The sequence below is a fragment of the Phascolarctos cinereus genome, unplaced genomic scaffold (genome assembly GCF_003287225.1).
Source record: "Phascolarctos cinereus isolate Bilbo 61053 unplaced genomic scaffold, phaCin_HiC Scaffold_2;HRSCAF=192, whole genome shotgun sequence".
In the NCBI taxonomy this organism is placed as follows: Eukaryota; Metazoa; Chordata; class Mammalia; order Diprotodontia; family Phascolarctidae; genus Phascolarctos; species Phascolarctos cinereus.
The window spans coordinates 316,929,186-316,942,895 of NW_027555625.1; the positions used below are offsets into that span (position 1 = coordinate 316,929,186).

At 43.4% G+C, this 13,710-nt stretch overlaps 1 protein-coding gene across 1 annotated transcript in view; it reads right to left on the bottom strand.

Annotated features, from left to right (window-relative positions):
- Positions 1 to 6,843: 6,843 nt before the first annotated feature.
- Positions 6,844 to 13,710, bottom strand: part of VSTM2L (V-set and transmembrane domain containing 2 like) — an 83,131-nt gene continuing 76,264 nt past the window's right edge. Inside the window, 2 exon segments of the mRNA XM_020990758.2 lie at positions 6,844 to 8,743; positions 8,745 to 8,939. Coding sequence (XP_020846417.1) covers positions 8,621 to 8,743; positions 8,745 to 8,939 — 318 coding nt within the window. The 3' untranslated portion in view covers positions 6,844 to 8,620.

The following is a 13,710-nucleotide window of genomic DNA, read 5'->3' on the forward strand; positions in this document are numbered from 1 at the left end:
GGCTGTATTGCTTTTCTCCAGCAAAATGAATTTCAGAGTCTTCCTCAGGGAATACATGAATTTTCCAAATTGAATTGAATCACATAATCTCAGAGCTAGAAAGGACCTCACACTTCATCTACTCCCCTATTTCAGCAGGAATTCCCTCTACAAAATCTTTGAAGACTGCTTATCCAGCCTCTGCTTGTAGATACCCAATGATGGGGAACTCACTACCCATTCCTGCTCTTTCCATTTTGGAGCAGTTCTAATTAATACTTTTTCTTACATATTATTATATAATACATTTATTACATTTAATGTAATATATCAAACATGCATTATTCATGTGCTATTAATACATTTAGTCCAAAGAGCTTAGGGTATTTAGCCCAAGACCCCGCACACAGTAAACCCTTCATACCTGTTTGTTGATTTTGTTCACCTCTGTTTGGGGGGAGGGGTAAGTGAATAAATGAATGAAAAGCCATTTTTGAAGTACTTACTGTGTGCTAGGTTCTGTGCTAAGCACTGGGAATGCAAGTAGAGCCTTAAGGAGTTTGCATTCTAAAAGGATAAAATGATACATATAGAGGAGTAATAGATGAGGAAGGGGAGTTGGTCCAGGAAGTCACTGGGATGGCAAGTGGAGCCAAGTAGTTGCTATGTTCTTCCCAGGAGGACTAGTGTTGATTTGATTACTATTCCTAGAGCTAGAAGTAGAAAGGGAGACGGGGAGTTGGGAGACAGGTGTACATGGGATGATACCACATGAAGATGGGAGGAGAGCAACATTCTAGGTCTAAGTATGGACTAGAGATTGAGAACTCTCTCCCATCAGGAACCCAGGGCAGGATGGGTAAATGGCAGTCACAGTCAACTCCTAATTAGTTGTGTTAATGATTAGGGCCTCAGTTTCCTAATCTGTATAAGGAGAGGAGCTGGGATGGCTTCTGAGGTCCCTTCCTGGGACTATGGTCTATGATCCCAAGGGAATGTATATAATAGCTCAGGGATATAGATTGTCATAGTAGACTTGGAATTAGGAAAATGATGTTATGAGGTCCTATCCAGTTATGACATTTAGTGTTCTAAAGTGCTTAGAGTTTTGATATTCCATAATCTTAACATTTTAGTTTCAGCCCAATTCTTGAAATCTATGGCCCGAAGGCCAAGGAAAATAATTACACCTTGCACCTTTCTAGTACCTCATAGTTTTCAAAGAGCTTTTATTCATATTTATTTATATTTATCATATTTTTCATTCATATTTCTAACTTATATTTTCATTTATATTTATCATGGGGTTTTTTCTGTGATTAATGGAGGACATTTAGAATCACAGGATCATCTATTCTGAGTGGGAGGGGACCTCAGAGTTCATCTTGGCCAAGCCTCTCATTTTACAGAAGAGGATACCAAGAGTCAGAGAAGCTAAGTAATTTTTCCCAGCATCACACAGATAATAAATGCCAGAGCCAGGATTCAAACCAAGGTCTTCTGTCTTCACATTCAGTATCAGGAGATACTGGTTTGAAATAACTGATTTTTAAAGAAAGAGGTGAGACCCCTTTTCACATACACAATCATGAACATAATGATCCTATGTAGTTTTGTAAAAGGACAAAATAAATTGAGAATTACCTTTAAAACACACATACACACTCAGACCTTAGAGATTCTCCTAGTCCAAAGTCCTCGTTTTACAGAGGAGGAAACTGAAGAGTTTTGCCCACAGTTGTATAGCTAGTGAACTGCAGAGCAAGTATTTGAATTCAGGTCTTGAATGGTGCAATACTTATTCCATTTACACACACACACACACACACACACACACACACACACACACACACACACACCACAATCCAGCGATCTTTCTACAGCAACAATAATAGCATTTCATAGTGCCTACTATGTGTCATATGCTTTACAAATATCATGTCTTTAATCCTCACAACAAGCCTAGGAGGTAAGTGTCATTATTAACCCCCATTTCACATCTAAGGAAACTTGTGCAGACAGAGATTAAGTGATGCCCAAGGTCCCACAAGGGCATAAGGCCAGATTCGAACTAGCTCATACTGTCTCCAGGCCCAGTGCCCTATCCACTGCACCACCTCACTGTCTCAATACAATTTCCTCTAGGGCCAGCATTCTATAATTAAAGCAAAAAAACTCCAATATCCTTCACCAGTGAAGTTTTAGGGCTGAGCCATTCAAGAGTGTTGTATGTGAAGTCAGAGTGCCCGGGTTTAAATTTCATCCCCATTTCTTATTACCTGTGTCCCCTTGGGTTAGTCACTTTTTCTTTCTAAGCCTTAGTTCCAACCCTCTGTAAAGTGAAGGGTCTGGTCTCGGCAACCTCAAAGATTCTTTGACACTCTAAATTCTGTGGTCCTCCTCCTAGCTTGAGGGTCAGCTTCACTGGGATAGGATGTGTCAGTTTCATCAGGCTAAGGTCAGAGACCACAGCCCCCATCAAACTGAAGGCAGATTAGTTTCTAGATTTGACCTCTCCAAGAATCAATACTTAATCAGAACAGAAAACCCTAATCACTCGCTCCACTTCCTTCTCCCTACACATCTTAGCTTTGGGCTCAGGAAGCCTTTTGTCCATCCAGATCCAGAATGTTTTCAAGGAAAGCTCACGCAAGGATGGATTACTAATTAACCAAATCTTTACCCCTGCATCGCTTCGATAATGCAAAAAAGCAAAAGATGCCTGAGGATGACAGAAGATTAAAAACTAAGGCTGCTTAACAAAATTATTTGTCACGAGGCTGGTGGAAAATCAACACAATAACCACCATAACTAGAAAGATGCCAGACTTTCAGAATTATTCCCAGTACCTTTGTTGATTAAATTGGAAGTTCCATGTAGAGGTTACAGTGAAAATAGCCCCGATTTTAACCTTCCACCCTTTAAACTCTTTCGTAGACCAGACAGGGGTCAGGGTGCTCCAAACAAGATCCAAGGTTCTAAAGATTCAAAGGCCACAGGGCATTTCAAAATGAAACCCAAACTCCCCATCTGTCTTAGCAGGAGGCTAGAGATTCTCAGTGGTATAAGTGAGAAGGGCATGATAGTCAGTTGTGGCAGACCATGTAAAAGGCCTGGAGGATGAGGTTCAGTGATGAATGAAACAATTAAGTGGGAGCGTTGGGCTGGAACACCAAGCGTATGCAGGAGAGAGGTGTAACAGAAAGCTCAGAAAGATAGGCTGGGGCCAGATTACGAAAGGCCGGAAGTGCCAAACTAATGAGTTTATATTTTATCCTAATGGTAATAGGGAGCCTCAGAAGCTCCTTGAGCTGGGAAGTGCCATGGTCAGACCAGTGCTTTAGGAATATCAATTTGGTGTCTGTATGGAGGATTGGACAAGGGAGGGACTGGAAGATGAGAGTCAGATTAGGAAGGGTGCCAACACTGACCATCCTTTCAGATGAAATCCCTTTATCATTGGTTTTGTTTTATTGTTTCTCTTTGCAATGAGGGATGGCTGGAGGAGGTTATTGGGCAGCCATTGGGGGCATAAAAAAGAGTATCATAAAGCATTTAAAATAACTAGTTTGCAGATGAATAACCTAGGCCTCGAAGGATGGACAGGGAAGATTGCAATAGGCTGAGGAGGAGGAGGAGGGCAAAGGAAGGAAAGAAACAAATATTTAGTAAGCACCTGCTTTGTGCCAGGCACTGTGCTAGGTACATTACAAATATTATCTCTTTTGATACTTACAACAACCCTGGGAGGTAGGTGCTATTATTAAGTCCATTTTACATCTGAGGAAACTGAGGTTAAGTGACTTGCCCAGAGTCACACTGCTAGTGCCTTGTCTTGGGGTCAGATCTGAACTCAGGTCTTTGTGACTTAAATCCAGAGCCCTATCCATGAATTGCCTCTAAAACAAAGGTGCAGAGGTAGAAATATCCAAGGTTTGGATTGGCTATTTCTAGAAAGAGAGAGGAATAGAGGAAGGAATAGAAGATAAGGGATGGGTCACTTAGTAGTGTGACCTTCGCTCTTTGGGACCTCAGATTTTTCATCAGTAAATTGAGGTTAGATGACAAGCTAACAACCCTTACTAGGATCTAACAGAGTCTGGACATGGGGTGGGACAGAAAGTGTTCTGGACTTGGCGTGAAGAGACCTGGGAGACACTCACTAGCTGGGTGATTTGGGGCAAGCCATTCATCTCTGTGCCTCAGTTTCTTCCACTGAAAAATGGGAATAATAATCCTCTTATGGAAAAAAAAAGTAATCCTTGCATGACCTGCCTCCCCAGGCAATTATAAGGAAAGTGTTCTATAAACCTTCACATCAATTCACTAAGCATTTTTGAGTGCTCATTATGTGGCCAAGAGCTCTGCCAGACACTGGGGATGACAAAGCCCCAGTGGTCATTATTTGACCTCAAAAAACTTACATTCTACTGTAATAGAGGCACATGAATTGTCAATACTCTTATGTCTGGAACCTGAGCAGCAGCACCCTGGGCCATAGGCCCCGGCTCAATACAGTGTCTCCCCCACCGTCCCAGGGCTCACAAGAAAGGGGGAGCAAGCAGAAGGCAAGGCACTGGCCAGGGAATGGTGCTGTGGTGTGGATCAGTGGTGTCAAACTCAAATAGAAATAGGGCCACTAATCTGAACATAAGGGTCTTTTCCAGGCTGCACACTGACATGTTTTTAAAATGTAATGTTATCTATGTTTTATTGTATTTTTATTTATTTTGTTAAATATTTCCCAATTACATTTCCATCTGCTTCTCACGGCACTTGGAAGTGTTGTGGGCCCACAGGTGGGGTGTTTGATATCTCTGGCTTAGTGGATTCGGAGTAAGAGACTTTTAACACCTCTGCCACTTAATAGCTGTGTGACTGAGAAGTCATTTCTCATTTCTGGGTCTCATTTTTCTCCTTTGTCAAATGAGATAGTGGGATGAGGTGATCTTTAAGATTCCTTCTGGCTCTAAAATCCAAAGATTCTATCTATACACGCTTTGAATCTCCTATTCTCTAATCTAAACACATCCAGTTCATCTCAGCCCTGCCAGTTAGATGAGAGCCAGTGAAGAAGCCAGAAAGGACATCAGCTTTAAAGTAGGTGATGGAGGAGTTGGGTTTGGCCAATCACAGAGCCTTCTTCTTGCACAAGAGGCAGTCGTGTTGGGGTCATCCAGAAGCAAGACTGGTTAACCTAGAAACCACACCCCTCCCTTCCATGGCTAGATTGAGAACATTTTAGTGTTGGGTCCCTGAGCTCTGTAAATTGGAAATTTAAAGCCCTGGGTTTGTCCTATTTTCCCTTCTTTCCCATAGCTTCTGATAAAATCCTTTTTTTTTTTAAACCCAACCTAGGAGACAGAAGGGGATACCACTCCAAGGCCAGGAGGGCTAGCAGACTCAAAATCCCTTACAGTCCTGGCCCAGGCTGGTAGCCTCCATCCTTCATTTCCCAACAGTTGGATATATAGGCTCATTAGCAGAGAAACTGTAAGGTTTCTAGGAACCTTAGAAATTATCTAGTTCAACCCTTTCCTTTTCCCTTTTTTTCCAGATGAGAAAACTAAATTCCAGAAGAGAGAGAGATGATTTGCACAAGGTCACAAAGGGAAAAAACAGCAGTCAGAATTCAAACCCAAGTGCTTTGACTCCAAATCTAAGGAAAAATGAGTGGGGTTAGGGTTCATCTGAATGTCCTGCTACTTCCTCCCTCTAGACCTTGCTTTTCAGAAGCCTTGTTGTTAGGTCCATGAGAGAGACCCTCAGAGGTGATCTAGTCCAACCCTTATCACAGGGACTCTTCTGTGAAGCTTCCTGAAAAGTGGTCCTTCAGCCTCCACTGAAAGTTTCTCATGAGCTGCCTCCATTCTCTTAGCTATCTCTCAACTCAAATACCCCACGAAGCCTCCAGTCACCAAGCCATCAATTAATACCTGATACCCAAACTATTATGACACTTCCCCAACTGATTTCCTATATCTTCCTCAATCTACCCTGTACAGGTCCAACAGATAGTTGGACAATTCTTATCACATCTCTCCCTTGCTCAAGACCCTAAGGAATATAGGTTCTAGACCTGAATGAGCCCCCTGGACATCCTCTAGTCCAAGCCCTTTATTTTCACAGATGAGAAAACTGTGGCCCATAGAGTCAAGTGACTTGTTTAAGATCACATGATCACATGAGCCAGGTCCTAGGACCCCAAATCCAGTGACTCCTCACTGCTTGCAGAATAAAGGTCCATGGTCCTCTGTGCCCTGGCCCCAACTTACTTTTCCAACCTCATGTCCCACTTGTTCCCAACACTAATGATCCACTCCCAATTTCCCATCCAAAGTCTAGCTCAAACTGCACATCACAAAAGAATGATTTATCTAATAGGGCTTCCAGTTAGTACAATTCATCTTAGTACAATTCATCTTAGATAACAGAAAAGTAGTGATCTGTGAATGATGGGCAGAGACCTTGTCTTGTATAAATTTTCAATTTTCTGCAGAACTAGGCATAATGATCTGTGTACAGTAGGTGTTGAATAAGTGTTTGTAGTATAATCTACTGTATTGTCCCTGTAAAAACTTGAGTTCTTTCTCTCTATCCAGACTCTTGAGCTCCCAAAGCAGAGAGACTGTTCCTTCTCTTGTCAACTCCAAAGTCTAGTGGGCCTTGAATGAGTGAATGAAGTCAAGTTTAACTCCCAGTGGCAGGGTAGAAAATGAGGGGTATTTCCTATCTGTGTAGCTTTTGGCTTTGCATTCCCAGCACCTGGCACTTAGTGGGCGATTTAAAATGTTTGCTGATTGACTGACTGACTGAATGAATGAATGATTGGCTCCTATCACAGAAAGACACTCAACCAGAAGTTCATTTAAACAGCTTTATTCACTTCAGCAAGGCTGATAATCACAGATTGGATCATGTGGATATGAAGAGGGCCCAACAGTTGCTAAGCCCCCAGTGTTATAACCTGTGGTCACACCCTTCTGTATTGATGCAAAAGACTTGTGAGGGTATCTACCCAAGGAACCTTTGCCCACTCCCTTCTCACTATGTTCCCGCTTCAGTCAGGCAGTGGCCAGGGCAGAACCGTGTGTGTGTGTGTGTGTGTTGTGTGTGTGTGTGTGTGTGTGTGTCTATGGGAGGAGTGGGGGAGGAGGGTTTGGCCCATTAGAAATATTTACAAATCCTTGTGGGGCAGAGGGGTAAAAAGGACAAGATGATGCAAGTGTGGGTATGAGAAAGGGATCGGGCCTTGGGCAGAGTTGTCACTGGGCCCTAGAGGATCCCCTCAGAGAGGTGGACTCAGCTGCATTGGATCAGAACAGGCCCTGGAGTTTGTGAGGTTGACAGGAAGAGGGGGGGGGGCCTTCTGGGAGAAACCTCAGGGTGAAGTGAAGTGAGGTTGGGAAGGTGGGGCCCCTGCTGGTGCAAAACTTTGCATGGAGGGGAGAGGAAGGTGGCAAAGGGAGGAGGGTCCAGAAATGAGCCCTGAAAAATAAGGGGGCTCCTGGGGTTTGATTCTAGGTTCTTCCAAGAATAAGAAAGGGAATAATAGCTTACTTGGAAGGCTTGGGATGAAAGGAACCACAGAAATACAAACTATAAAGATATAAAGACTGTTCACAGCCCTTTCCCACCCACCTCAGTCCTGGGCCCATCTAGACAGCAGGGATCTTCCTTGCTGGGGCCAGGCTTTCAGAGGGGTCTGCAATTCTATAGGAGCCAGGGGTTCCCAGTTTGGGGTCCCTTCAAACCTGTTCTAGCCCTACTGAAGGGGGAGACTTTTCATAATAACCTCTCCTCTCCTGCTGCCCCCTCTCCCCTGACCTCCCTACACACACATACACATCAAAGGAAAGAACATTCATCTGGGCTATTTACAATATACAAATGTGGGTAGTGGGACCAGCTGCTTGTTTAGCATGGCCAGATCCTGGCACAGCAATGAAACTGGATGGTAAGGGGAATAGAGTGTGCCCGGGGCAATGATCAAAGCAAGAGTGAGCTAGATCTTTGGGCCTAGGCCCAAAGAGAGGAGCAAAACACAGGACTTCACCAAAGCTGGCAATGTGACAGCGCATTGCATGGACCCCTAGGTGTGGAGAGATTAGACCTTGTGGCATAGGAACAGCCTACTCCCACCCCACCCCCAATTTCTGATGGCCACAGCTTCAGAATTCCTATAATGTCTTTTTCTTGCCAGCCTCCAAAGCCCCCAGTCCCATACCACCCACTCACCCCTCTCCACTCCTAGAAGAACCTGAAAAAGCGATGGCCATAGGAGAACAGGGTTTAGAGCAGAAAGGGACCTTGGAGATCATTTAGTCCAACTGCGTCATTTTATAGAGGAGGAAACTGGCTGAAGGAAGGATACGGGGGCTCACATGCTGAGCATGGGGAGAGCAACAAGGGCCACTGCTGGGGGACACACAAGGGCCCAATTGGGCCAACATCAATTCAGTGGCGTCTGGATCCAGGGCACTTCTCTGCCCAGACCCTGCTCCTCATGCACTCTGTACAGTGGAGGGAGGAGGGAAGGGAAGAAAGAAAGGCAGAGAGACTGGGGAAGGAGTGACCCTCCCACTCTCACTGAGCCACCAGGGTAGGGTGGGTGGGTGAGGGGAATGAAGGAGTGTCAGTCTACAGAGCACAGGCAGCATCTACTGACCGCTTCTTCAGCTCCTTGCCTGGCTTGGGGGGTGGTGGGGGTGGGGCAGGAGCTGCAGGCTGCCCCCCCAATAGCGGGGTATCCTGCAAGTGGAGGGGAGGGGCCATGACCATGGTGATGAAGGACGGAGTTCTCGCCAGGGTCCACCCGAAGGTAGGCTTTGACCTTGTGGTGCCGGGCCTTGCCATCACTGAAATCAATCACTCTGCACTCGTAGGTCCCCTCATCTGTGGGCTTCACTCGGGATAGGCGGAGCTTGTGAGAGATGTTGCTGCCAACCACCTTGACCACCTAAAGAAAGAGGAGAGAAGGGGGATAGGAGACCCAGAGTGACAGACTGGAGAAGTACTACATATGGGTCAGAACCAATGCATCAAGTATCAGTCCAATGAGACGTGAATCCAGAAGAGATGGAGTTTCTTATCCTCCACTCTCAATGTATATTTCCACAAAATCCATACACACACCCAAAAATCAAGGCCTGGGGCTAAAATGGATTTAAAATCTAGTGGAATTGACTTCTTTCTCTCCTCAGAGCTCTTATTGTCTACACTACTCATACGATACTAAGCATGTGAAATGAGAGACACAAAATAGATATTAGAGCTGTAAAATAACACAGAACAAAAAATGATGAAGCTGGGAAGGCCCTAGGAATATACAGACTGTTTGAGCTAAAAGGGTCCTAAGCACAGAATATGACAAATTTGGGATGGTCCTTTGAACACTGAGTTGGGATGTTGGGTCTGGTAGGATCTTTATAACACAGAACATAGAATATAAGATTTGGAAAGGCCCTTAGAACTTAAAACACAAAATGACACTCTTGTAAGGGACCTTCAGGACCACCTATACCCCTCATTTTACAGAGAAAACAGAGCTCCAGAGAGGGAAAAGAGAATTGCTTAATGTATAGTGAATGAGTGACAGAGGAGAGGATAGTTTTCTAAGTCCCAGACCAGTGTTTTCTCCACTTTATCATTCTATGAAGAAGGTGCTGCCCAAATATTTGTTGACCGATTGACGATAACAGGCATCTGATGGCTCTGAGGTACCCTCAGGCTTTAGACTTCCCCCTAGGAGCCTCTGGGGACAAGACTGGGCCAAATCTTTCCACTGTCAGTAAGCTCAGATGGAGCTATTTTCCATGTAGGAAACACTAGCCTCTGGGAACTGTCCACAGTGCTGAGATCTATCCAGAGTCCTGAGAGCTGTCCACAATTCTGGAAGCCATCCACCATTTGAAGCTAATACAGAAGAGCAGAGTTTGTACTGCATGAGAAAAGGACCCCGGTACCTTCCCCCTGTTGAATCAAATTGTATATGAACTCCCAGTAAAACATCAAGCCTGTTTAAACACATGGTTTCTGGAACCTACTTGACCTCACACCATGTTTTCCTGTTTGCTCCTTGGATCCCATCATTTCCATGCTCCTGACCTATTCTTCTGGACTCCAGACCTGTCTCCTCCCTTTATTTCCTATATTCTTGGACTATCATGCAAGCTGCTGTGATAACTGAATACTTTCCCCCCTGAAGAATCCTCCTATTTCTGGTCCCCTGTGAATTGAGATGTTACCACTGTGAACTGTCCTATTCAGATCAGGTCAGCCGGCTGCTACTGTACCCTCATGCTATAATCTGGACAGTCTCATGTAGTCCTGAGTGACCATTTAAGTTATCACTATGAAGAGACCCAAAAGCAGGTGCAGGAAATGCACGCTTCCAGTCTGAGTATCAGCTACCTTTGATCTCACTTTAGAAAATATGTTTGGATTCCTCTTTCAGACTCAAAAAGCCTAAACTGCTATACAAATACTGGAGATTATTAGTATTGAATTATTGTTGAATTACAAACAATCTGTAAACCTTCAAGTGTGATATAAGTGGAAGTCTGTGTGTGTGTGTGTGTGTGCGTGCGTGCGCGCAAAGGCACCATGGTGTACTGAAAAAAGCATTAGATTTGGACTTAGAAAATCTGTTTAAATCCCAGTTCTGACAGTAGCCATGTCATCATGGACAAGACAGTTCACCACTTTGAGTCACATTTTCCCAACATATAGAATGGAGACAATAATCCCTATACTAACAATCTCACAATGTTATACCTTGCAAAGCTAGACAAATGGGAAATATTTTATGTCATCTGATGTCTCACCATAGCCTGGTAACAATGGCTGTAGGGTCATAAAGTCTGTACTAGTGAACTGCAACCTCTAGCAGATCCTTCCAAGTTGGGAAAGTTTCATTGTGGACCTAGAGTTTGGCCTACCTGTGGGTCTTGTTATCTGAAGGGCAATTGAATCAAGTGTGGAAAAGCTTAGCACTAGAAGGCTGGCCACTGGATAATGAATTATTGTGATTGAAACAACTTATTGCCTTCTAGTATGTACTTAGAGTGACAAGAGTTTAGAGTTACCTAGTCCAGCCCCCTCATTTTACAGATGAGGAAACTGAGGCTGAAGTTAACTGAGGAAACTGAGAGAAGTTAAGTGACTTGCCCAAAGTCACAGAGACAGTAAGTGGCAGAGCTGAGATCTGAAGCCAGGTCTTCCAACTCCAGATTGACTGCTTTTTCCACTTGCATCATGTTAACTCATAAACCATAGAAGGGCTATGATATGCATCAGTGGAGAGAGAGGCCACAACTATGGAATCATGGGTCCTTGAAGTAAGGTGCCTAATAAGTACATCTAATTAACTGGCTAAATCATTGTTATTAGAAATTTATGATGCATTCCACCCTCACTTTCACCTCACAGAAGCACTCATTTCCTTCAGAGTTCAATTCATGTCCCATCTCCTGGGAAAGCTTTCCTTGAAACTCCTGGTTGTTAGCTCTCTCTCCCTCCTCAAATTATCTTTTACTTATTTATATATTCACATGTTTTATCTTCCAGTGTAACATAAGCAACTTGAAGGCAAGGGCCATTTTTAATTTTTGTCTTTGTATTTCCAGGGCTTTGCATATACATATATACATATATATGTGTGTATATATATATATATATATATATATATATATATATATATATATATATATATATATATATATATATATATACACATAGCAGGTGCATAAAAATTCTTGCTGAGTTAAACTGAATGAAGGAAGAGGAGAAGGAGCAGAAGCAGGAGGAAAAAGAATCTTTCTGAAGAACAAGAATAGCAAAAGGAGACCTAAGATCCTATATCCAAATATCAATTAGCATTTTATTTTTGATTCCACTCTATCTTTATCATCTTTCAATACTAACATGCTAAATTCCCCATGTTGGCCTGCTGCATCCAGATAGTAGAGAAGAGATCAACATAGGGCCACCTCACTACTCGCCAGGCCTTCCAGGGGCTGGGTGCTTTTTCTGTGGAGCACTCCATCCCATCTCTTCTTCAGAGAAATGCTAGGTAGGGACGCTGGAGTAGACAGAAGGAACTAGCACATCTCCAGGTTTTCCATCATCACCAAAGCTTGACTAGGAGAAGGACTTGTGAGGACTATTCCACATCTTTATTTCTCCAAAAAATAACCCTAGACTCCTTACTTCCTTATTTTGTAGGATTTAGAACTGGATGGGACATTAGAATCAATCTAATCCACTCCTCTCTACAGAAGAGGAAGCAAGCCTATTTTTCCTATTAAAACAATGCAGCTTATCCCATTTCCTTATTTCTACAAATGAAATTATGTTGAGGCTAACTAACTTTGTTTCTTTAACTTCAAACACCCTCTCCCAGTAACCTAGGCTTTTCCTTTAATCCCTCCCCTCTCTGAAGAATAAAATCCAGATAAGGAATGCAGAATTTATCTTGAGGCCTTTCCCTTTCTCCCCTCCCAGCTCTCTGGAAAAGGCCAGATGACTGACCCATTCATCCCTGGCTTCCCCCTTTCTTCATAACTGAACGACCTAGTCCCCTCTAAGAAGCATCAGGCTAAGATAGATGCCACAGCTCGCCAGCTAATTAGCTTTCATACCAAATTGATTCTCCCCTGGTATTTATCACCCGATGAAATTTAAGACTTACTCACGGCCTGAGTGGGTGCAGCTTTCAGGTTGGGTCAATAAATCCGATTTATAGCCCACCCTGGGGCCCTGGCTCTGTGCCAGAGGGGAAGGAAAAGATGAGAACCCAGCAGGAAGTGGCTGCTACTGTTCACCCTGTAGTGGACCTGGCTAGCTGGGCTTTCCTATAATTTAGGAGTGGTCCTATTGAGGGCCCTCATGAATATCACAGCCTGGGTTCAAACCTTGTCTATTTTTACTGGCCACAGGCAAGTCACTCGATAGTTAATATGCCTCCTACTTCACAGGGCTTCTGTGAGGCTCAAATGTGATAATACCTATTTGAAACATACTTTGAAAACCTTAAAGAGCTATGTAAATGCCAATTTACCATTATTATCATCATCATCATCATTACTGCCACACTAAAGGCTTGTCTCTGAATCTCTCCCCACTGAGATTGCTCTGCTCCAGGTCTTGTTCCTTGGCAGATAATCTGATCTTCCAGCCCCTATTGCTGCCTGTGCTTATGGGAGAGGGTTGGAGAGTAAACTTCCAGGTAACATTTTAACATTTAACATTTCCAGGTAAGATGTATTTTAATTTGAGCTTTCTAGAGATGCATTCCAGCAAATATGTACTGTCTCTGTGCTGTGATAGTCCAGTGAAATATGGAAAGGGTATTGGATTAGAAGACCTACATTGTTGTCCTGGTTCTGCCACTAACTCTGTGACCTTGGATAATTCACTCCTCTCTGGGTCTCAGTTTTCTCTTCTGTAAAGGGATGAGGTTGAATTTGGTGGTCTCCAAAGTCTTTTTCATCTCTAACATTCTGTATTATTGATGATAAAACTCAACTATCATCAATAATAATAACAAAATAGGGATTTCCAATTTACATGTTAGGACATGCACCATGGATTGTTTCTTTTTTTTCTTTTCCCTCTTTCTTTCTTTCTGAGACTAGGTCTTTCTATCCTTCTTATTCGGGAAGTATAGTGGCCACTCATGAGCCCAATCCCACTACTGATCAGAGCTAAAGTTTCAACATACTCCTATT